At 46.2% G+C, this 24699-nt stretch overlaps 1 protein-coding gene across 1 annotated transcript in view; it reads left to right on the forward strand.

Moving 5' to 3' along the window:
- Window positions 1–24699, forward strand: part of Shrm (Shroom) — a 113600-nt gene that overhangs the window by 62461 nt on the left and 26440 nt on the right. Inside the window, exons 2-6 of the mRNA XM_043430634.1 lie at window positions 7688–8104; window positions 8587–8905; window positions 9566–9811; window positions 9918–10072; window positions 10400–13018. Coding sequence (XP_043286569.1) covers window positions 7722–8104; window positions 8587–8905; window positions 9566–9811; window positions 9918–10072; window positions 10400–13018 — 3722 coding nt within the window. The 5' untranslated portion in view covers window positions 7688–7721. The remainder of the gene's footprint in view (window positions 1–7687; window positions 8105–8586; window positions 8906–9565; window positions 9812–9917; window positions 10073–10399; window positions 13019–24699) is intronic.

The following is a 24699-nucleotide window of genomic DNA, read 5'->3' on the forward strand; positions in this document are numbered from 1 at the left end:
GCGACACTCTGTAGCCGGATTGAAAAATCCTTTCGCAGTACACAGCGTCGTTCGTACACTCGTCTATATATATTATAATTGCGAGTGGAGACTCGGGAATTTGCGCGACAACTGGAAACAGACCGGGAAGATAGTGGAAGGTAATTGGCGACGCGGTTTTCTCCCCGAGCGAGTTGCGCGACACGTGCATCTGGAAAAAAGGCACGAGCGTCTATTTACGTTTGGTAAAGATAAAAAAATAAAAAAATAAAAAAAAGCAGAATTTATAATAATGGATACGGTCGAGCTGGGATTTCGAAACGTTTTTTTCCGGTTTCCTCCCGGAAACAACGGATTCTTTCAATCGATTTGACACTCTTGGGAAAAAGCCTGCGCGACTGCGACCGCTACAGCTGCGGCGATACCCTCCGACTCGGAGTAACGATTCGGACGAGCAATATTCAACACCTACGGGGCAGCCAGTGTACAACGCTAAACCTTATAAATTTATGGGATATCCATATTCATATATTTTTACAAGTTGCTTCCGCCGCCCCCGTCCAATCCTCGGCCACCGCGATCACGCCGTATTTTCTATGTTTATATACGCACTACTCCGGGGGGCTCTCTCTCTCTTTCTCTCTCGCGCGCGCCCGCACCCGGGCTCCAATCATCAGCGGCTCTCGCTCGTTCTTTCTCCTTATTGAGGCGCGTGGACGAGTTCGACGACCTCGAGATGCGGAGAGGAACGGATATCGAAACTTCGCGTACTGGCCGCGAAGGGAACGAATTATTTTGAGCTGCACCTTCGTTTGGGGACGGAGATCGAACGGGGCTCAAAAATATCATGACAATTATGCTGACAGATTAATTCACGCGAAAGTGTAGACTTTTGTAACGTGTGAATTAATTTAACGAAGAGCGTGACATTGGCTCTGGAGACGACGATGGAAAGTAATCGAACGGTGGAAAAGCTCACTCGACGGAAATCGTCTCCGGACACGGTTTTCGCGAGACCCTCGACAACGTGCGGCTTGGCTCGAAAGAACGCGGAGCCGGAAGCCGGGTGAAAATGTTTGACAAATGTTGCCGGTTGACGGGAAACATCGCGTTAATTTATAGGACAAATTCGTTAATGAAATAACGAGAGAAATATATTCGTCGAAATAACTGGTTATCTCCGTGGCGCACGCAGGACTTGAAAAAGGTTCGCGCGGTCCGAGTCTCTCGGAAGGACGTTTTAAGGGATCTCCAACGACGTATTACATCCTGGAGTACAAGTCTTTAATACACGAGTCCGCACGAGATTCGATCGTTTACCGCACACAACGATGAGAAGTCTCGTGCTCGTAAGTTTGGTCGTCGAGAAGCGAGAGCGACGCGCGATCTTCTCCGCGCTGCCCACACGCGCGTGTTGCAAATGTAACTCTTCCTCTCGGCCGAGCTTGCCGAAGCTTCGGCGATCTCGACGACGTACGCGTTAACGCGAAACGGAGAAGGAGAGAGCGAGAAAAGTTAGCACGTATAAATGCAGTTTGGCGAATGCACACACTCGAAAGCGATCAGCGAGTATCGCGACACGGCTACCGGTCTCGTAACGGCCCCGTATCACGCGTCCGCCAAGCGAGAGAAAGAGTGCGAGAGATAAAGAGACTTTTCTCCCTCGCAAATCCCACGCGCGCTGTGCAATTCGAAGCACGACACATTGCGGGGCCACTCGCTCGTCTGGTCGTCGGGTATGTATAAATTTACCAAACGTATATACACAGCGCGCGATGTTAGCACTCGCATTTTTCTACGTTCGCACATTCCCCCGTGGCCGTTTTAAAAAGCCTTTTCTCCTTCGACACTCAATTTTAAATTCGGATCTCTCGCGTCGATCCGCACACTCGAACCGAGGCGAGAATTTAAGGAACGAGAGAACGGGGAACGCGTGCCAAGACAAATGGTTGCGAATAGTCCGTTTGACCTTTGCCGCGGGAAAATGGAAAGGACCCCGGCGCACCAGAGCTCCAACGAAATTTCATTAATTCCTATGAAACTAATGGAAGAACGAATAATTCATGAACCGCTTATGCGCGCGCATTCCTAACGAAAGCGCTCTGAATTATCGCACGCTGAATTAGTATCGCTTGATTGATGAATTCCCGGCGTGTTGTATCATGCCCGCGAGAATTTTCCTCGATAAATCTTCGCACGTGTGAAATTTAGCGGCGTTGCGCCGATCCCTGGATTCGCGATACACAACGAGTGTAAAACCGTAATTCACGAATCACGGCTATTAATTAACCGCGTCATCCGATTCCGATTTAATCCGACGTATCTCTGTCTCTCACACTTCTATACGCGGCTTTGATAATACGAGTGCGAAGGAGAGACCGAAGGAGAGGAAAGGGGAAAAAAGGGGAAAAAGGGGGAGAGAGAGATACGAAACCACGAACGTTGCATTATAAACTCCATCGACGATACGCGCCGCTTAATATTTCTTCTGCGCCGGCTATCGAAGACACGTGGTTCGGCTTCCGCATCGCAGAAGTCGTTCGTTTATTCGATCCCTCTCGACGAGGGCGCACCCCTCATCAAGTTTCTATCAAGTTCTTCCTTTCAAAAGTCGTTTTATTCCCCTCCATGCACGAGTATCGAGGTGCATGCATGCTCGATATACGATCAGAGTTTGGCGAACGGGCAGAAAAAATTATTGCGGGGGCACGAGGAGTGATCGCTGCTTCTTACCGCGGCTATATACCACCGGAATAATTCATGGGGGCCCAAGATTAAAGTCGATCTCGTAAGGATCTCTTCCTCTTTTCGTTTTCTCTCCGTGCGCCCCTTTCTTCCATTCTCCTTGCATTCTTTTTTCCTCTCTTCATTCCGCTGATTTTTTCATTTCGATTTCTTCGTCTCCGCGCGCGCACCCGTCATCGCTCTTATTTTCCTTTTCCTCATCTCCTCTCCTTCGTTATGCGCACTTTTGGCTTTTTATTTCCCGCAGCATCTCAACACTCGCGGCTCTCTCCTCCTCATCCACTCGCCGTTGCACGCAGCCCCAAATCTCCTCTCTTCTTCATTCTTGTTCCTTTTTCCCAGCATTTTTATTCTCCTTCTTCTCCCTTTCTTCGTCTCTCTCAACGTCACGATCCAGCACAAGCCGGAATTACATACGAAGCATCTCACCTGGGCATAATACACCTCGCCTAACAGTCAACGAACTCACCGCGCATTAATAACGTGATGTAATCTTCTCGGTCTGCTGTAACACGCCGCATATACTATCCACTGCGCTCCTCTCTTTCTATAGCTTCTTACGACGTTTGTGTACACAGAGATAATCAAGGAAAACATCCCACAACGCGCGCCTATTTTTCGGCTCTTTATGAGCTCCCTCGTCTTTCTCTAAATCGCATTCTTATTTCGCAGCGTTTTTTCCCCCTGTTGTCGACTACTTTGACGAGTTCTCACGCCTGGTGAGAGCTCGAAATCATCAAATATTCTGAAAACTCCGAAATCTTGGAGATTTAACGCTTTCGATTAATTCAATCGCGTTGGCTTGCCGCACACACGAAAGGTTGCAAGTCTCGAGAGAAAAACGCTTTGAAAAATGGACTCGGAGCTGCGTTTCTCAGAGATCGCGCCGGGCGCGGAGTTTTATTTCCTGGTTGCTCTAAAATAGCGGCGAACGCGGTGCACGGCCGAAGAAAAAGGCTTTTCAACGTCGTTGTTACACAGCCTCCGCGTATGAGCAGTCTCGCTACGTTTGCAACGTGAACGCGAGTTCACACAGCTATAATATTTGCGCGCGCTCGAAACGATCGAGAGTGTGCAAAGCTCTGTGGACTCCCGACGGAGAGAGAGAGAGAGAGAGAGAGAGACTCGCCTTCCTTTTCACGGCAATTAAGAGACGTGATTTAGGAGTCTCTTTCTCGGTGCTGACTCGGGTATAGCTGCTGTTCCGTACGCCGCTGCATTTGCTCCGGGTGTTCTCCAGCTCGGTTGCTTGCTTCGTTCTCGCTCTTAATATCGATACCTTCGAGCGTTTGGCTTTCATTCTTTTCCTTTCCCTGCTACAGGTTCAATCGCTCCCAATTTTTTCCTTTTTTCTCTCTCTATTTATTCTTATTTTTCTTCCTCGGCGCCCGCTCCTCAATCTTTCTCTTCTCATAAATACGTGTACACACAAAATCGATCGTATAACCCAAGATCGTTATGTGGCCAGAGGATCGCGAGGGGGGTAGGAAACTCGAAACTCTGCTCACGAAACTTTATTACGTCACTGGGCGCACTTAACGTTCGAACTTATGACGTTCAACTCTTTAGCCGTAAATCATCTTTCGAAAAAATTGCATTGTCTCTCGTCTCGCCGTTGGAATTTTTCGGTTTTTTATTGTTCATTCGTAGCTGCTCCGTCTACCGAATCGCGGCATTATTTCTGAGCTTCTCGACTACGATTTTTTCCACGATTTTTCTTCAAAGATTTTCCGTCTTCTGGGGGACTTGGGGGGCTTGGTTCTTCGAGGAGGATCCTCGATACGCTCGAGGAATTGATCGATTTTTTATTCAAAGCCCGCAAGACGTGCAGCGCCCAAAAATCATTTGAATCGCCTCGAAATATGGAACAGACGCTAAAGCCTCCGCAGTTATTTTAGTACGTTTCCATATTTTCCCGTTGCATATTGCACACGAGGCTCCACTGGTCCGAGAAGATCTCTGGAAGATTAAGGGTCATCCACCCGCCGAACGCTCTCGCAAATCTTCGCACGAGAGCGCGGCCAGGAACGCTACGAGGAAAGAAGAGGATTCGAGCCTCTTAAATCGCCTTAAAACACAAACAGAGCTTCGTACTTTTCGACCATATTTTTGCCCCTCCCTTCTCCCTTGGCCGCCTCTGCGCTCTTAAAACCCTCCAATTCCTCGTGCTTATCGTTACGTATAAATTTTGCCCGTTCGTAAAAAGCCCCGCGGCCACGTGACTCGATAAGTTTTTTAAGCATCCACTCCCAAATCTTATCCCCGTGTGTGTGTGTGTATGTGTGTGTGTGGACCTTCATAATTCTCCTTCGTGAGTACGCCGGAGCACGCGAAACTCAAGCAACATCTTCAACGGCTCGACTTCATTTTTCCATCACCACCAACACCGATAATCGGCGTTTCGTGCGAAATTCAAGCAAAATAATCAACGAAAATGTTTTTTCTAATTGCCTCATTCCCAAAACTCTCATTTCCAAGATTCTTCCATTTTACGGATTTCTAGATCATTGAAATCAACAAAAACTCTTCGGAAACCGGAGAAAAAAACATTTTTATTCTCCTGAATTCGTTCGTCCCGGAAGATAAATCGATTTTCTTTATAAAAATCATTTTTTCGTTGCTCCAAATGGCCCATTTTCGTTTTATTTTGTTCCTCCGCGAATATACGCGTCCCCGATTCCGTGAGGCGTCGATACGAGTGAGTTTGCGCGTCTCTTTCGTTCGAGAGGATCCACTCGAACCTGCGAAATATATTTAGCGTACGAACCAGCGGTCATCGAAGTTGTTAGTGTGGGTGCATTGCACGCATAACGCGTGAAATTGCATGGGGCATACCGCCGAGAGGGAAAAGATCGTGCGCGTGTCGACGCGATGGGAGCATTGAGAATTTTTACCGTTTTGAATAACCAAAAAATAAGACAATGAGGTTGCACAAATTTGGAGGGCCCTCGTGCCCCAGAGTGGAGAAAAGTAATTAAAAATATTCACAACTCATGAAACAAAACGCTACGAATGTGCTCGTCGTCCCGAGAAAAGTCTCGTGAGTTGCAAAATGTTGAGGATGCTCTCAACGCCCCAAATTCGTAGGCAAACACTTCGAGGAACAGCATCGTAGGAGGCGAGATTCTTCGATCCAAATTTTGTATTCGACGGCCTTAATGAAAATATTCCAAACGCTGAAATCGTAGAGATTTGTCAACCGGGACGAGTGAGCCTCGCTTTCCCCTGGCGAATTCATCCTCCGCTCACGAGGATCTCAACTCAAACATCCATAAAGAAAATCCTTCGTTAAGGGGTCTAGCCTAATTAGACGAGCAAAAAAAAGAATATTTTGACGAATTTGTTTTGGCCGGTATAAATTATAAGTATGGACATAAAAAGCGTTAGGCCTCAAAAATACACTCTTAAAATGCACAAAAGAATTTTTTTAATATTTATTTAACCCGGTTTTCGTACGGAAAAATGGGGGAGAAGACAAGTCCAAAAAAAAGATGGGTGGGCGCTGTTGATAAAGTAAAAATGGTTTTAGACTCGATAGGTAAATGGCTACAGCGCTCATACGATTTTCAATTTTTTCAGAAACGACAAAATGGCGGCCATTTTTGCAAAAACTGCGTAAAAGGTCGCTCGAAAGTGCACTTGGACTGCTCAGATCTTCACAAAATTTTAGTATGATACTTTTAAATGTGTATACTTTTGAAAAATGCAATAAAAAAATCGTTTTGTTTTTAATTCTAATTACGGTAGACCCCTTAACATCGAATTTCTCTTAATTGGAGGAGAATGAAAAATCGGTAACGTCGAATTTCTCTTGGAGGAGAAAAATGAAAAATTAAGACACGAATGAGGATACGAAGCAGGATACGAGAAAAAATGTGAAGAAAAGATCGAGCGAGTGGGGACTGAATAGTTCCTTTATGACTGTCCGATTATGCAATCTCATATGGATACATAATAAGGTATTATAATACTTATGTGGGACCAGGAGATAAACATCATCGAGACTATAAACGATTAGCTGCAATATCTCTTCGTCTGTCCGTGCGCCAGATAAATATCGTCCTTCTTGTATACACCGCGCGCTGTAACATACCTGCCGAAGAGAAAACGCGTAACTTTTTACGGTACTCGTTGGCGAGCCCACCGCGCGCTTTCATACACAAATAAATACCAACGTACAGACTCGAGGGGGAGCATGTACTTTTGAATATATTAATCGCGGGGACATTAAAATATACATAATCCGAAAGCGAGCGTATCAAATTACGATCGCAATAAATTATATTCGCGTATATGCGATCGATATTATAAATATACGTACTTATAAATCCGTACGGTCATGTCTCTTTGACGAGGAGACACTCGTACGCGGAATCGCGCTCGCCAGCTCATTTTTACGATCGCTCAAATTCACTCCGTCTCCCTTTATCTTATCTGTCGCATTTAATTATTCCTTCGATTTAGTTCGAACGAGGAGACGACTTTCTTGAGGAGGATCATTTTCAAGGAGGAGTCCGACGAAATTATGTAAAAGAACTCTCCAAGTCTGTTACCTGCCTAATTTTCAATTCGTACTTTTTCGATTGTCGACCAATTATATTCGTGAAATCAAAAATTGGTTAATTGAAAATGTTATTTTCGTTAATTTCGTTGGACTCAAACAAGCGACGATTACGAGTTAACGATGAAAATGATTTAGAAATTTTGCAAGGAAATTTATGAAAACCATTATTTTCAACCGCACAGAAATAATGCGATTGAAAAATAATGAATTGCACGATTTACGCGATTTTTTATAAAATAAAATCATGAATTAATAAAATTTGTCAAATCTTCGCCATTATTGAATTTGACTTGTTAGCAAGTATTGAAAATAATTTTGCCAGTTTCCATAAAATTGTGATTTCTCATGGATTTTTCGTAACGAAAAGTAATTTTTTTGTTGAAACTTTTGTAATTATAGCTGTATTCCGGATGGAGGGGACGTTGGTAACGCGATGACGGATATTCAACCGTCACCGCCGGGATATCGCGGCCAGGATGAGGCCCCGGGTCCACTCTCCTGCAGCCCGGGGTCTTTCAAGTACGCGGGTCACGCTCATCACCCCGAGCACAAGCAGCAACAATCAGCCGGTAATTACGTCAAGAGTACCGCGAGCACGTACAACAATAAAGAGAGCTACAACGGCAAGCAGAGCAACGAACAGCAAAGTCTTTTTTATCGAAGGAAATCGGAGAATTCCGGTGGCAGAAGAACCTCGTCGAGTGAAAACGAGCCCAGCATCGAAACCAACAATCACATCGTCAATAAAAAAAGCAATATTGCCGGTTACAACGACGGTTACAAAAAGAATACTCCGGGGTATAAAAACGACAGTGGGTTAGTATCACCGTTTTTTTTTTAATCCTTCGTTTTGAACTTTTTTCATGATTTATTACGCAATTGTGGCCTTGCCTCCAAAGTGTTCGACTTGGAATTTGCAGATTTCAATGTTTTTCAATCGGTCCCATAATTGCTGTATTTTTATCCAAAAGGGTTAAAAGCTCCTCGGGAAATTGATTTTTTTTCACTTTTTATCATCGAAAAATGATCGTTTTTGCTTGATTCTCGGAAAATGTTTTTTTTTCTTTTTCTCTTTTCGATGAGGATCAGTAAAAAAAATGGAACTTTGGATCTTCGTAAAATCTGCAAAATACGGCGAAGAATCATTCCGCGACTTCGGGAATGTCGAAAAATGGAAAAAAAATGGCAAAAGGTTTTGAACCTTTTTAAAATCATACCATGGAAACGAGAATGTTTATCATTAAAAGTTGCAGCAACTGCGAAGAAAAAATGAGAATTTTTTGAAATGTTTCTTTCAGATACAGCGAAAGTATCGGATTCGACAGCTTCAGCTTACCCCTCAACGAGAGAGACGACGCGTCACCACCGCCAACACCCCCGGTACGCGATGCCTCGAGTCTCAAGGGCGTTTGCTACGGTCCCGGTCACGAGAAGTATCCATCCTGGCCGAGCGCCCCGGAGCGTCATCCCGACGAAGAAACGAGCGGCGAAATTAACGCTCACGGTGGCTCGCACCGATCCAAATCGTGGACCGATCACACGACCTATCCGAAGGAAAAACCGGCCCAGTACACGAGACCACTCGCCAAACGTCCCAATCCAGCCTTCACTCAACAGGTCCGTAGCCGACGAATTTTCTCTTTACTTTATCGGCTGTACGAGTTTACGTTTTCAAATAACGAATTCGCAAAAAATCAATCGAATGCGTAGGAAACATTGGAAAAGAATAGCAAAATTCGTAAAAACGCCCATTGAATTTCGTCCAATTTCATTGAAATATGCGAATAACAAATTTTTTCGACTAATCAATTCTTCGAATTAGAATCACATTAAAAAAGGGTTACTCTCAAGTTATGCTAATTGTTAATTGCGAGAAGAATCGTGACACGTGTCTCAGTGCATTTGTAAAGAGGCTGAAGTTCCCACAAAGACATTGAGAAAGAAAGAGAGAGGGAGAAAGGAAAAGAACACAAGTACGTAGTCGACCGTGAGGGGGTTACATCTCGCCAAAGACAATTAATCACCACTCCCACATTCTCCTTTCCATCTTGCGCACTTCCTGACGTCACTCTTGCAAATTTCCACCACGACTCGGGACGAAACAAAGGCGATCATTTTGGCTTTGTATCGCGATTCTCTGGCTTCAATTTTATACGAATTTAAAACGTAATTTGATGAAAAACGAAATAAGAAATTTTCAATGCCAAATGGAAGAGGAAACTGAAGATTTTTCGAAGCCAGCCCCCCGCCCCCTTTTAACGATCTTTCATTCCGCAGCTGAAGACCGTGATGGAACGCTGCGAAAAAATACCGGCCGAAACTTTCGAGTCGCGTGGCACTCGGGTCAACGAAGAGGAGCCACGATTATGGCCTCGCGTCGATCGCGAAGGCAAACCACTCGGCGATGCCGAGTACGTTGTTCCATCGCCACCCGAGAGAGAACAACAACAACCCTCGCAGACAATAAGTCACGCCGAGCTCGAAGCTTACGTCCGAAGTTATCAAGATCCTCAAGTATCCCAGGTAATTAATACTCCTTTTGCATATTTTTATTTATCGCATTTTTACTCCATCGATTTTTCGTTTATTTTTTTATCTTCTCACATTGTTTATTGCGGATAAATTACAGGTTGACGTCTACAGAGAAACTGCCCTGACTCAAGCAGGCCTCGAAGAATACACGAGAGTCCAACACTCTCAGCAAGCCAGTTACGCCCAATCGGAAGGTTATCACAGTTACGTCTCCAGCGTCGATTCTACTACGAATACTCCATTTTTGGACAGGTGAATATGTTTGATGGATAAACAACTTTTTTCGGGATGCAATTAAACGTGGCGCGAAACTCACAAAGTTTGAAATCCACGTCATGAGCTCCGCGGTTGAAACGAATTTCAACTTTCCGCACGTTTGTAATTAATATTTTAAAAAATTTCATTCAAAGTAAAAACGGTTTATGATTAAGAATTTCGTGATCGGTAAATTTCGTATTTTGTTCGATTTGATGTTCGATCGAATGTCGACGAAGGATTTGGGGATAAAAATTGATGCTCAAACGAGTTCGCTCGGTTTTTTTTAATGAGGAGTGACTAAGCGAAACGATGAATTTTCAGACTGCGGAGGGACAGCGAGGCGGTAGCTCAGAGGCCGTCGTCGACGTGGGAAGAAGGATCTCGGGAGGGTCGTGACAGCGTGGTAACGACGTCGAGTGGTGGAAGTGCATCGAGCAGCGAGACATTGAAATGGCACGGTTCGATGTCGGACGTGAGTGTATCGAGTGGAATAGCGGCTCGCCAGGGGAGCAACGATCGTTGGGATCGTGGCTCGATGTCAGACGTCTCAAGTGTAAACGGACTAGGGCCGAATGGGATGGTTCAGAAGGCGATGAATCAACACGACAAGTGGCAGAGTTCGATGAGCGATTTGACGACGTCTCTGTTGTCTCCGTCGTCGAGACACGGTAGAAATTCGTTGACGAACAACAAGTGGAAGCAGGAGATAAACAACAAATGGCAGACGTCGATGAACGACAGAAACTGCGCGGACGCGAAGCCCGGAGGAAATTCACGGGCGAGTTTACCGGCGGTGATAAGTCACTGCTCGTCGGTGGGGGACGTGCATCGCGCGACATCACCGCGCGACGGTAAATGGCAGGAGTCGAGTATCGACGAGGAAAACAACCTCGAGCGTAACAAAGTTTCCCAGAGAAATTGGGAGTCGACGATGTCGATCGATGCGGAGAGATACTCCCGAGGCCCGAGGACGCCGGAATCCGAAAGATCTCCGATGCTCAACAGCGTCGCGTCGAATCTCGAGAGCTCCGGCGAATGGACCCACGGCTCGATGTCAGACGTGAGCCAATCGAACCTCGCGATAAACTCGAGCAAGCAGCTCATAGCGCATAGCGCCAGAGTCCAAACTCCCCAGCGTCATCATTCCGAGAGTGTTTTGTATCTCGATCGCGAAAGAACTCAAAGAAAATTGTACCCCATCTCGACGACGAAACCGGAGGATACGAACAATCAAAATCAATCTTCTTCCCGGAGAACTTCGCCGGTCTCCCCTCAGCAAGCCCATCTCTCGGTCGCCGAGCGCATCAGCGAGCTCGAAAAAGCTCAACAGACTCGATACACTTATCTCGATCCGGATAAACGACACAGAGTCTCCGATCCGACTCTCAAAGCCATACAGAAAAAAGCACTTTTGTCTTTCTACGAGAGACACCAGCATCAGTCTTCCTGGCGTTCGGAGCCGCAGTTGGCTCAAAGCGCGATCGCGCCAACGGCGCAAAGTCCACCGCCTCAACCGCCGCCTCGGCCGCGTCCGCCATCCTCCCGGAGAGCGAGCTCCGCTTCCGACTACTCGTCGGGAACGTGGCGCGAGAAAACTAATCGAGCGAGCAACTCGTCCGATCAGCCAATCCCGAAGCATCAGCACAGCAACAGCTGCGGAAGTCTGTCGACCGATTTGCTCGGCCCTGTAATCGTCGGACCGGCCATTTCGATCGACGATTGGGTTCCCGAGCGTCCCCCGAAGAAACCGCACTTGCGAGGCGCTTTCAACGATCGCGTGCCGAGTCCCGATCTTCCGCCACCTTCGCCTCCGACCGTCGAAGAAACCGAAGTCCTTAATTGCGACGATCCGCTTCCACCACCCCCGCCGGAATTGAGCGACGGCTGCGAGCCCAGGGAGACCTCCGGCCACGGAGAAAAACGTCACAGAAGCTCCCACCAAACGGAGCGGCAATCGAGGAGGTCGAAACACGGCAAACGCGAGGACAAAAACTCCAAATCTTCTCCGCTCTCGTCCCCGGTTATTCCTCCGACCGGGAAAACCCACCGTGATCATTCCCCGGAGAATTTCGTCCGCGGAACCCGCCTCAAGCACGCGGAGAGCGACGTTTCATCTGAGAACGGTGTCCCTGCTGGTTTCGCGACTCACCGCATCGTCCCGAGCGGCAGATCCAGTCTGCGTTATCCAGCCGCACAAAAGCTGCTCGTCAACGGCCGCGTCACGAGTTCCAGACGCGGCAGCGAAGAGCGTCGTTTCTCTTCAAGGCCGCCGGCCCGGCTCCCCGATCTCGTGTCCCAGCGTTACAGCGATTCTGGCAATCAAAGACCAGCCCCGCAAGTTCCAGTCGAAACGAGAATCATCCGGCAGGAATCCATGCGCGTCGAGAGCACGAGGCTCGACGCTTCCGGGCTTTTGAGAGCTGAAACTTGTCAAAGATACGAAACTTCCACGGGCCAGAGGCCCCAGCCTCAGGTCCCCATCTGCAACAACGCTGCGGACAAAAATTCCTCGCTTTCATCTGCCAACAACCAAACGTCGAGACCCAACTATCTCCCGATTCCGGAGAGCAACAAAATCTTCGGAAAATACAACGAAAATCCGAACTACTCCGTCGGGAGCCCCGTCAAAACCGGGTACGAGGCCAACTCCAAACTCATGGCCGAAGCCAGCCCACAAAAATATCACGAACCCCCCAAATACTCCGCTGGACATCACCAACGACACAACGAATCCACTCAACGCTATTGCTACGCTCTTGCCAACAAATACATCGATATTCCCAAACAAAAGCCGCAACCCCAGTGCCCGACCGAGCGCTATTCGACCGCTAACTCTTCCGGATCACCGCCACCCCCGCCACTCGCACCCCGACAAAACACACCTGGGAGAAAATCGCTCCCACCGCCTCCGAGACCCGCGCCCCCTCTTGGCCTCCACGGGTGAGTTTCCACAATTATTTATCTCCGTCATTACTCCCCATCGGAACTCTGCGACGTTTTTTTTATTGTTTAATTTCCTCGAGTGTCCCTGCAAAAATATGCCCCGCGATGTTCCAATTCAAGAACGCCGAATTTTCAAAATTTCTTACTAATTCGAAGCTTTCGTATCTACAATTCATTTTGAAGATTAGATGAAAAAAACTCAAGATGAAGGAACGACGATTCGTTATTTACAGAATTAATCATAGGATTTCTCTTTCCATTATGCATAATTACCAGAAATCATCAACCGTGAATAATCAACGATTGAATCGATCATTTATAACGAGCTCTGAATCGTTCGTGACCAATTATTTCTACCGTCAATCAGCGATCTTTTTTTTCTAATTTTTTATTTGCTTATAAAATTTCTATTGAAATTTCCTTGAAAATCAAATCCGAAGTGAACAATTTGGTACGTTAATTTCGATGCTTCTGAAGCTTCTTACAATGTTCGACAACATCTGAGTAATCCTTTAAATTTCCAACAGTTCTTAAACTCCTTACGAGAGTATCGGAGTAATTTTAACCGAGAATTTGAGCATGAACTCTACAGTCGTCGAAGCGTTTGTGTGCTTCCGTCTCTGTTTATCGCAATTCGTTAAGTTCGAATAGGCTCGATGTTCGTAAACAAATTAACGTCAATGTGGGAAAGAGAGTTTGTGACTCGGTTTCGTTTAATTGCGATATAATTGAATGGTGAATAAACCGTATCGAGATATCGGAGACGAAAAGTCCTTCGTTGAATATCCCTGAAGGAGCGTACTCGGCAAGACTTATTCGAACGTGTGTGCGTGTTGTATTACGTTTGTATCGTTACGAATAGATCGATCGATCGAATTAGAGCCTCTTATTTCATTGGTGCTTCGAAACGCTTCACTCGAAGTTTCCTCCCGCCGGTTGCTTGCTCTCGAATTATTCACTCTCCGGCCGGCGTGGATAGTTCTCGGTCCGGTTCGGCCGGAGGGGCACAGACATCGGTATCACGGCTCATTAACGAGTCGCGAAGATCGATCGATCGATCTGAACGATCTACGGAGCTGCGAACTCCTCGTAGAACCACGAGAATCCACGGGAATAACAGAGATATCTCTCACGAGTTACAATTTCATTTGCATTTTAATTCAGCGAGTGGAGCTCGAGCATTGAAGCAGAGAAATTTTCATCATTTCCAATCGATTTTATTCGCTCGATTTTCTGTTAATAAAGATATTAATTATTATTTGCTTTTATTATGAGCTTTAGAAATCGATGGGGTCGATAACATTGTGTATGAAAATGCAACTTTAGTGAGCATCCAATTTCACGAAGAAGAGGGAAAAATCTTTAAGGGAAAAATGGAATATTTTTTTATTAGATATTCTTCAAGTACAATGTTCAAGTACAATCGAACATTTTTTTATAATGTTAATTAATACTTGAATCTTTAAACCGAACGATCGTCTCAGAATCGTCTTTTTTTCAAAAATACCGTTGCAGTGGACACGATTACCAAAAAACTATTAATCCGGTTTATACCAAATTTACACCACTCGTTTATTATAATAATAGCTAGGCCCTGGACGAAGTATTTCATATTTTGTTGGAAAAAAAGAAATTGTAACGGCGGAAAAATCGAAAATTTAGCACCTCAAAAAATGAATTTTTGTTAAACTGTCGCCATTTTTTTGTAAATCAAAATTTTTGCAAATCCTTCGTCCAAGCCCAAGCTATTATTACAATAAATAAGTGGTATAAATTTGGTATGGATCGGATTAATAGTTTTTTGACACGAGTACATGAAGACACGTACTAATGAATGTCGTTGAGACTTTTTCAATAAACATTTATCTTCCGGTCGAAAAACAAATCAAGAAAATCACGTTTTTTCGCCCGCTGCATACTCGTGTGTAAGGCCTTAATAGGACAATTGTTCCTTCGTTTGTTTTATATCTCATTTTATGAATGCATAAACCTTGCGCACCTGCCTATAATTCAGTTTTAAAGCACTCGAACGGTCGCGAACTCGTAAGACAGTGAGAGGAAGATCGAGAGCTCGAAAATCACTGGACTGTTGCAAAAGTCAGAGTCGAATTGGCGTGTGCAAGCACTGGAGGGAGAGAGAAAGACGGCGACGGGGAGCGGGTTTTGTGAGTTTCCTAGTCAATCAGGGAGCTTCTCCAGGTGGCAAGTTAGACGAGTAGGCGCGCCGTTAAAACGTTGCTCGTACACAGGGAATAGACTCGAGGAGTAAAATAGCGTACGCGAAAGGATGAGATTGCTCTCGATCTCTCTCTCTTTCTTCGTCTCGCTCGTAGGTAAAAGGCAGGAAACAATCGGCCAATAACAATTTCACCGGTTCAGAGGATCGCCGACGATTCAAGACGCCAAGTGTATCGCCATTTGTTCATCCTCCTCTTTCCTTTTTCTTTCTTCCCCTGCCTCTCTCTCTCTCTCTCGCGCTTTCTTTTTTTTTCTCTTTCACGTAAATAATCTGTGGCCGAGGTTCGCCAGGATGCAGGATGTTGTGAGTCTCGATCTCACGGGGCGATAACTCTTTTCACCTTTCTTTTGTTTCCTTCTCGCTCTGATTGGGTGGACAATCACTCGCGTACATGTCCCGTCACCTCTCCCAACCGCCTCGTCACTTGTCGTGTACCTTCTTTTCCTCTTTCTCTCGCTTGCCAACCTTTTTTACGACGCTCCACTGGCTACTCAAAAAAACGATCTTTATCCTCTCACGTCAAGATACTTTATTTCGCACTGACGCTACGCACTGTTTGACTCCCGACTCGACCTCACCTCAATCATCTTTCGACCTTTCCTCTCCTCTCGATCCTCGCGGCCTCGTAACTTCCTTCCTTCTGGCCCAAAGTACTTGGAGCAAAACGATCGTCTCGTTCTCTTTGTCCCCGTGACCTTACTTTACCAACGATTTTCGGATATTGAACCTAATTATTGCGTTGTCACGCGCTGTTAACGTCTCCGACGCTCTCGCTCGGCCCGCATTTTCATTCGATCGATTCCCCCCCTAACGAGATCCATTTCGTTTTGTTTCTCGTAATCATAGCCACTTTGTAATAAGATTCTTGACAGATTTTCCTCGCCTTCGTTCGTTCGAATAGTCAGTGAATAATGGAATAAGAGAAACATAAAAAGGCCCAATGACATCAATCAACTTCTTTATTTCCCTCGTTCCATCATGATCTATCGCAATTTGTTAATCGAAGCAGCTTATAACACGATCTTGTTTGTGTTTCTAAGCTTCTCGCAACAATGCGCGCAAAAATGCGGCTCTTTTGCAAATTTTTTCCGTCCCTCCCTATTTTATCGATAGCATTGCCATTTGTTCTTAAGCAATTTATATACAAATGATCATCGCATCTTCCCCTTTACTTTTCCCAATCGCTCGTACACGCGCGCTCGTGCAAAACTAGTTTCCGGCGTTCGAATGCACCTGCGGCTTGGCTCACGTCGTGCCCGAGACCGCGCGACCTCGCTGTCCACGGTTACAGGGCCGTCGTCGTCTTCTTCGATCGCGGCAAAATACAGGCCGATGCACAACGTGTTTTCGGCTCTTCGATAACGCGCCTGATGCGAGATTCTAGTAAAACTTGGATGAGCCGTCGCAGAACTTTGGTGTTTCACATCTTCGCCAAAAAGCAGTACGCTCCTAATCGAAAGTCTCCAATCTTCTTATCGCGCGGCCTCTTTCAAACGCGAATTCGCCCTCGTTTTTTTCTTATCTAAAAAGCTCCAAAATCCCGAGCGACTTACACCGAGATTAATCGAACACGATACCGCGGGAATCGCTCACAAATGTTTGTCTTTTTTATTGAACTGACGATCTCGACGCAATTTTTATGGCTTTGTTTTGACTCGAGGGAAAATAAATGGCCCCGGTTTTTCAGAAACGCTACATTCCCCTGGTTTTCCAGCCTCCAAGATGTTTGCTCCTCCCGTAATTTACGACTCTCTTAATCCTTTTTGAACCTGTGATACAACCGGAGATTCCGAGACGGAATTCTAAGAGTTTTGGCTGCATGCATTTTTGAAGCGATCTGTAGCGACAGCGATCTCGTAGATCGCAGCTACAAAGAAGCCAGGTTGCATCGATACTCGGTATCTATAATAATTTAGTACAATATAAATAAATAAATAAATAAATGAAAATGGGGAGAGGCCGTGGCGAAGAGCGGCGCGGCCGCGACGACAAGGTATCACTTAACATCCAGTCGCAAAAGTCCCTCGACTCGTTACCGACCGCGCGTACACGCGTTACTATCGTACCGAGACATCGAAAAAAAACGGGGCTAACAAGCACTCGGTTCACTGTATATAGATAGATCGGCGCACGCGGCCAAGAAACACGCTGAAAAATGCACGCGCGTACACGGGCCGATATCGTTGCGCGAGAGGGGAAATTAAGAAAACGAATTACGGATCGTTTTACCGAACAAAGTTTATTCTAAGGGGCTTCTGCAGGTGTTGCCTCGAGAACTTCATTCTTTTCTCGTATGATTAACTCCATATTCATTGGAAAATACACCACACGACGCGCTCCCCTTATTATTCTCTTACCTAATTTAATTGGCTCAATTTATTTCAATTTATTCTTGTTCTCCCTCGAGCTGTTGTACTCCCTACCGGCTAATTTATGCAACTCGACCTCGTACTGATCACAAAATTATTCAATTATTATTTCTTTCTCGTGTATTATTAAACGGAAGATTCTTCGTAAACTAGCTTTGAGGGAATCGTTGGTTCGCTGCTTTGCAGCTTCTTTGAATTCTCGGAAAATTGGCTCGTTACGCCCGAGTCATTTTCGGTTTTTATTCTCGTCGAAAAAAATCGACGGAAATGCCAATTTTTCATTCGTTTCGGGACAAACGTCCAGTTTCGGAATTCTCGCGACGTTGGTCGATGATTTGTTCGCTTTTTTCGAACAGCGATTTCGAGGGTTAAAAAGTGTGAGGAAAACGCAGTCGCTGCATGCGGGACGGAAGAAAGTTTTGACTCTTTTCGTCATTCTGGGTCGAGCTTGAAATCATTTTCTGAATACGTTCAACAAGTACTTCGTCGAGCCAAAAAACGCTTATCGATTCGATACTCGGAAAGTTGTTGCCTGAAAAAAATGTGCGGTTGAATGCACGCAGAAAAAAATTTACATTTTTCAGCAAAGTTACATTTTCGGTCGTGGCATTTTCGCCACGTGTGTTCAAAAATGAGAATAAATTTGAATAAATCTGAAAAAAAACGAAGTAACGATTGGATGAACGCGCCGGTCGTGAAATTCGTCAGCAGACGGCGTAAAGCGAGTGCACTTTTTTTTATGTTTGAACGAATACCGAGAGTCGACAGCTACGTAGCAATTAAGCGAATTAGCGATCGCGTGGCAGCGGGAACTTAGCGTCAAATTGAAATGTCGCGAGTGAGCTAATAATTCAAGAATTATATATCAAGCGACATTTGCGACTAGCGTTAAAAAAAGTGCCGTAAATGTAAATCGATCGGTCGCGATTTATCGGCGAGGGGGGAGGGACTTGCCCAACTCGTTAACCCGCGATCCAAGTGTGGCCGGCTCGTTACGAATCCGGGTCAATTGCATGGATCGCGGAGGGGTCCGCGGATTGCTCCGGGGATTTGTTATTCCGCATAAATTGCCATTCGTGGGATGAAAAAGTGGGGAAAAAGCAATGAAACGAAAACGCGGTGCGCGAGAGGTGCTCGTGCAGCCGAAAGGTCCGGGCAGCGAGTGTCTCAATCGCTCGATTGCAAACCCGGAGTTTTCACAACATTTCGTTCGGATCAACGAGCGCAGGAAATTCCCGGACGAGTATATATTTTATCGAAAAATAATACGCGCTCGCGAGCGATAAGCCGAGAACGCACTCGCGTGTTTGAGCAGCAGCGCGTTTGGCAGCCCTATTCTTCCGTCGTTCCGCCCAATTTTCTTAGCCGCGCGCGTTCCCGCAAGAAAACGAAGCAGGGAAGATTTGAACAATTGAAAGAAAGATTATTACTTTTGAGACAATGACTGATACGAATCGCACGCGCGCGCGCAGTGACACAAAAGAGAATGGCGCGGCGGGCAGTAAGCAGAGCCGAAATGTAACGACGAGGGGGCGAGAGCAGCGAGCAGAGGATGAAATTGAGAGAGCGCATCTCAGAGGAACGGTATATTCTGAAAGCGTTCCTCCTCCGCCTGCTTCGTTCTCCTATTCGTCTCGTTTTTACGACGATTTTTATTCATTTTTTGCACTTTCTGGGACTGTTTCGCTCGAGCTCGGTGACACTCGGGGAGGCCCAGGGAGACTCGCGGCAGCGAATCGTCCGGCGTGATTACCGCGGGGACTTTATACATAAATACATATATTCGTACCGCGAGAAGAGCGCGAACCGTTATACGCGTCGGCGAGCTCTCCGCGAGAGTCCTTCTCCTCTCGGCAGACCTCTCGAAAGAGTCTCGTCGGAGACCCGCTCCGAGAGGATTACAGAGTCAGCGTAAAAGGGAAGCAGCCGCGAGCGAGGTGGGCGCAAATCGCGCGGGTTTATGCTTCCCTGCATCAGTCGGACGAAGATGAGAGAAACTACGAAGAGGGAACGAAAGTTGGTCCGAAAGCACTCGAGCTCCGTCTATTCTTCCCGCGGTTTCAGCTCCGCGCCTCCGCTCTTCTCCGTCTCTTTCCCCGACGCTCCGCAAACTGCGCTCGTTTTCGCCTCCATCCCTCTCCGTCTCAGAGGAACTTGTGCGTGGCCAATTTTCTCTCGATACGAGAGCGAGTGTGCTGCTCGCGAGGAAAACGAATGCTGCACCTTCGGTAAAAGCAGAGAACGAACAACTTCCTCATGTTCGTCCTTCCGTACGCGCTTCCAGATTTCATTTTATACACCGCAGTTTATAATTTATGTGTGTGTGTGTGTACGCGGCTGGAGCGCGAGCTTTGATATGAATTGCAAGATTGTTCTGAGCTCGCGGATAGAAAGTGGTGAAAACCTGGGGAACGAATTCCAGTTACGTTTCGATCTTCTTCTCATTAACTCTTCGATCGCGAAGCCTTTTATTTCCCTTTGTTGTTCTCTTCATAGGAACAATATTTGCCTTGAAAGTGCCTCGGGAGAGCAGAGCAGAACTTGATGACTGCGCAGACCCGGCGTTTGCTCCGAGTAAAGTTCAGACTCGTAAAGAGCAGAGTTCTCCTCTATCTCGGAGCTACTCGCAGCGACAAATATTCCCGACGCTACGGTGACCATAAGCGGAATCGCCTGGCGCAACTAAACTCCGCCGAGATAAAAGCTATTACGACGCCTCGCACCATCATTTTTCATTACACTCGCGCACGCGTGCGTCCCTTGTTCTCTGCTACTTTCAAACTTATCGCTCTGCCATCGACACGCTACTCGCAGACCACTGAGAAATTGATCTTGGCCCAGAAGTGAACTAACCTTGGAAACGAAACTGTCAGAGCTTTTGTTCCGGAGTCGCGCTCGCGATCGATTCGCTAAACTTTGTTTTGGCTTCTTCAATGTGTCGGCGTTCTAATCGCAATTAAAATCATAGTATTACACATTTTTTTGTAAACTATTTTAAATTAATCCTGAGATCGTTGTGATCGTCGCGAGCCTCCGGAAAATCACTGATTTTCGACATTTTTTCTTTTATGGTCAGCACGAGCTAATCGGTCTGATTTTTTTACAAATCAAGGCAGTGACGATTTGAGAAGTTGAGTTATCTTTCATAAAAATGCCTTCTTCGCTCGAATCGAAGAACCCGCGGGTCCCAATTTTCAACCCTCGATCAACGAACGAGGCATCGCAGCAGTGCAGACCTCGAATTTTTCTCCCGCGCTTCAAATTCAATAGAAAAATTGTCTTTTGCCGAGTTTTTTTATCGCCGGACTCGCTGAATTTATTGCTCGAATCCTCGGCAACAAAGAAATAAAAATGAAGAGCAGAGGTCGATCGTGAAAACGCGGACGCGCGCCTCCGCGTCGCTGATGGCAAAACAGCTTTTTGCTCTCTCGAGAGTGATTTCAGGGCCATACTGCGACCGGAATAGCAAAGAGAGAGAGAATTCTCTGCGCGTGGCACGTCATTCAAAGGCTCTTATATCGATATGCTTTCCAGCGTTTTAACTCCCCGCGCCTATGTATACACTCCTATTTATGTATTTACACAAACGTTTGTATTTATACGTGCATTATTACCTCGCTATATAAAATCACGAGCTGCGAAGATACCGTCAGTGACACGAGTGCGTACGCGATGAAAAGCATTTTAGTTCACTAACGAGACTCCTTGTTCCCGGCGGACGCTTCGAAAATGTGAAAAACGACATCGAGCGACGAAGCGCACGTTCCCTTTGGCTATTTTCTTTTTGCTCAATCAGTTGAAACCGAAAATTTCACTTCTTGGTATTAAAGGAGTAATAAAAACTCATTTCTGTAAGCGCCGAATGTTAAAACGGGAGTAAAATTCAAATTTTACGAATCGATTCCGCCCAAAGTACAGCCACCATTTTCTGGAGAGGCTTTTCCCAGTTTTGCCTCCGACTCGAATTAGTTTAGTTCGATTGAAAAGGCCAGCAAAAATACAGGAAAGGATCGAAGTGTTTCAAGGAATTGCGGGCGGTTCAGATGCGGACAAAGAGGCACGATGGTCAGTTTCGTTTGTTGTGTGAGGTACGTGCAATCGTTTGTACAACACGAATATCGTTGAATCCCGTCTGACGAAACGAAGCGCGGAAGCGTTTCGCGATTAGTGAATCACTCAGAAAGTAGGGATTCGTTTATTTTTCGACTTACGTGTCGCCACGCGCGCGAGCGATGTTTGGTCTTTTATCGGTGATGTTTTCGCCCGATGCTTCATCGTGCTTCGTCGACTAAAAAATATTTGATAACACTCGAGAGACAAAGACTCCTCGATCATTACGGACTTGCCCGCGAGGCCCGACACACAAAGGAATTTCTTCAAGACTTCCCTCCGCCTTTATTATTTTCATTGCCCCTTGAATTCTCGATTTTTTGCGCTAGTCGTCCGAACGTAAAAACACCGGGCTCGCGGACGGGAAATTCTTCCGATCCGAATGGTTTGCGCTTCACCGTTAATCGAAAGCTTCGAGTTTGATAACTGGGAAAATGAAGGGTCCCCGAGAGCCAAGCGCGCAGCCGCGTCCTGACATGGGATACATTAGTCGCGGCTTGTTTTCTCCTCGATCGTTTCTTCCTTCATTTTTGTTTTGCATTTCAATCTCTGACGGCGCGTGCATCAACCTCGACGTAAACCGAGCGCGATGCGCTATTCGCGGTCGTACGAGAAAAGATGCACATCGCGGGGCGATAGAAAGAGAGGGAACGAGGCGGAGAAACGGAGAGGAAAATCGCGGCGGACGAGGACGAGAGCGAAGAACGCGATCTTTACACGGAAGTCTCGGCGCGCAACCGCGCGCGGCTGCATCGCACGAAGACTCGAGAATTCTTCCTTCTATCCCTGCTGTTTCTTGCTATATCTATAGCCCCGTACAAGCGTACCAGTCGAGTGCAAGAGCCATTTTGCGTTACGTCCAGTTACGTTTCTGAGCGTCCTCGACAGCCGCGAAACCTCTCTCTGTGTATATACACGCGATGCATCTTCCTCGCGATCCATCGGCCCCCGTGCGTAAACTTTGTTCTTCGAGCTTTCTTAAGTTTTCCCTCTTATTAAACTCTCCGCTTCTTCCTCCGTTCGTAACCCTCGCGCTAATCCCCGTACAACATCGTTCAAAAGTAGCTCCGACGACGCCCGAGTCCACGTTACTTTTATCTAAAAGTGCTAAAAGTCGAGAATTTCGCTTTTTTGCCGTTCTGACCCGTCGATTTGGCGCCCCAGGAAACACGAATCCCCGAAGATGTCTTCCGGCGATCGGGGGGCCCTCGAGGAGCTCACAATTTTTCGTAATAACGACCGAGCTTTTCGCCGCGCGGTAGTGCAAAAACCGCGTAAATCATTCGATTGAGATCGAGGGAATTGAGAGCTCGGGAGGCTATTCCGGGACGGTGGACGCTCAAAGCAACGACGTCGGATCGAGAGCACGAAAATATGAATATTAAATCGATGAGGAAGGATGCCCACCCGGACGATAAAACGATAGTGACGGAGGCGAAGCCACGGACGTTGGTCCGTTGCAGCGTATATTAATAAATTAATAAATGAAGTCGAGCGTCTTATTATGGAGGCACGAGAGCAAGCATTTTTGCCTTTCATCCCCGACGATGAAAGGCGCGTGACATCGAGTCATTTATTTCGTCCCACCAAATGCCAGGTTTTCTCCTTAATCTCGAAACTTGGAAAAGGAAAATCCGAGGTCGTTTCGGTGCCGATTTTCCACGATACGTTTTCCAGTAAACCAGTCAGCCGCGCGCTCCGTTCTCGGGACATGAATAATTCAAGTGAACGATGGAGCGTCGAAATTTCATAAGAACGATCTCAGCCAAGAGGAATAAAAGTTCGTGCTGGAGTCATAAACGAAATGTGTGATTTTTCGTGTGTCCACGCACACGCTCGACTCTCACTTACCTACGACAATCGGCCCCAGGGCTCCTGCCTCTCTCTCCCTTCTTTACCTTTTCGTTTTTATAAGGTGCCGGTTTTCATGTACGGTGGTGGACGCGCGCGGGCTCCGGAAAGCAGACGACGTAGTTTGATCGCTCGATCGATTCTCCCCTTTGGCATAACCACAGACAACCACGAAGCGCGGTGGGGACGCGTATCACATCGACGCGCACCAGACCCGTTATTACTCGAGAATGCGAGGAGCATCGTTTATTTATAATATTGACGAACATACGCGCGAGTACGTCGAGGCGTGTGCGTATTTCGTGTATTTGTATACGTCGCGCGACCGAGCATTCTCGTACGCTTGTAATCGCTTTTTACAAACGAATTTTCATTACAATGAATTTGACGAGGACAATAAGCTCGATCTTATCTCATCGCGCAGCGAATACAAATGTCAGCTTAAAATCGTTGTTAATTAGTCACGATTTACTCTTGCCAAATCCTATCGACCTATCATTTTAACGTCCAACTAACATTTCAATCGTTGGAATTATCTTTATGAATAAAAGTTGCCGCGGCAGCGACACCACAATCCTCCGCGAGTATTCACGTGCGTTGGCCATCAAGATTTTTGTTTTCGTCTCGAAATATGAGCGATTCGCCTGCGGGCTCATTACAGTCGTTACATTTTCAACGAAGAGTCAACATTACTTGTGAAATTTATTTTTTTTAACGTACCGAGACTTTAGAGCAGGAAAACGGCCCTGGTACGAAAAGACTTCAACTTTTAATGCTCGTTTCTATAGGATCGTCTCGATCGAGAGCCCTAAAAATGTGAAATTTTACCTCGACAATTTTATAGGAGTTTTCAAGATTTCCTCTGCTCCGCTAATTAAGAAACAACGAAAAAAAGAAGGAAAATGTGTCAATTCGAAAAATTTCAAGCTTTTTTAATGTTCGTTGAAGCAACACCGTCGAGGCGCCGATCGGAGGGAGCTGTTTTTTAAAAAAATCGTCTTTCGGCTTATCTGCTCCGCAAGAGCGACGTTGTTTGAGCGATAATTAAATTTTAATATGTGAAACTGCTCGACCTTTTGAACAGAGGCTTCGTACAACGTGTGAATCGA

Source organism: Venturia canescens, chromosome 10 (assembly GCF_019457755.1).
Source record: "Venturia canescens isolate UGA chromosome 10, ASM1945775v1, whole genome shotgun sequence".
Classification (NCBI taxonomy): Eukaryota; Metazoa; Arthropoda; class Insecta; order Hymenoptera; family Ichneumonidae; genus Venturia; species Venturia canescens.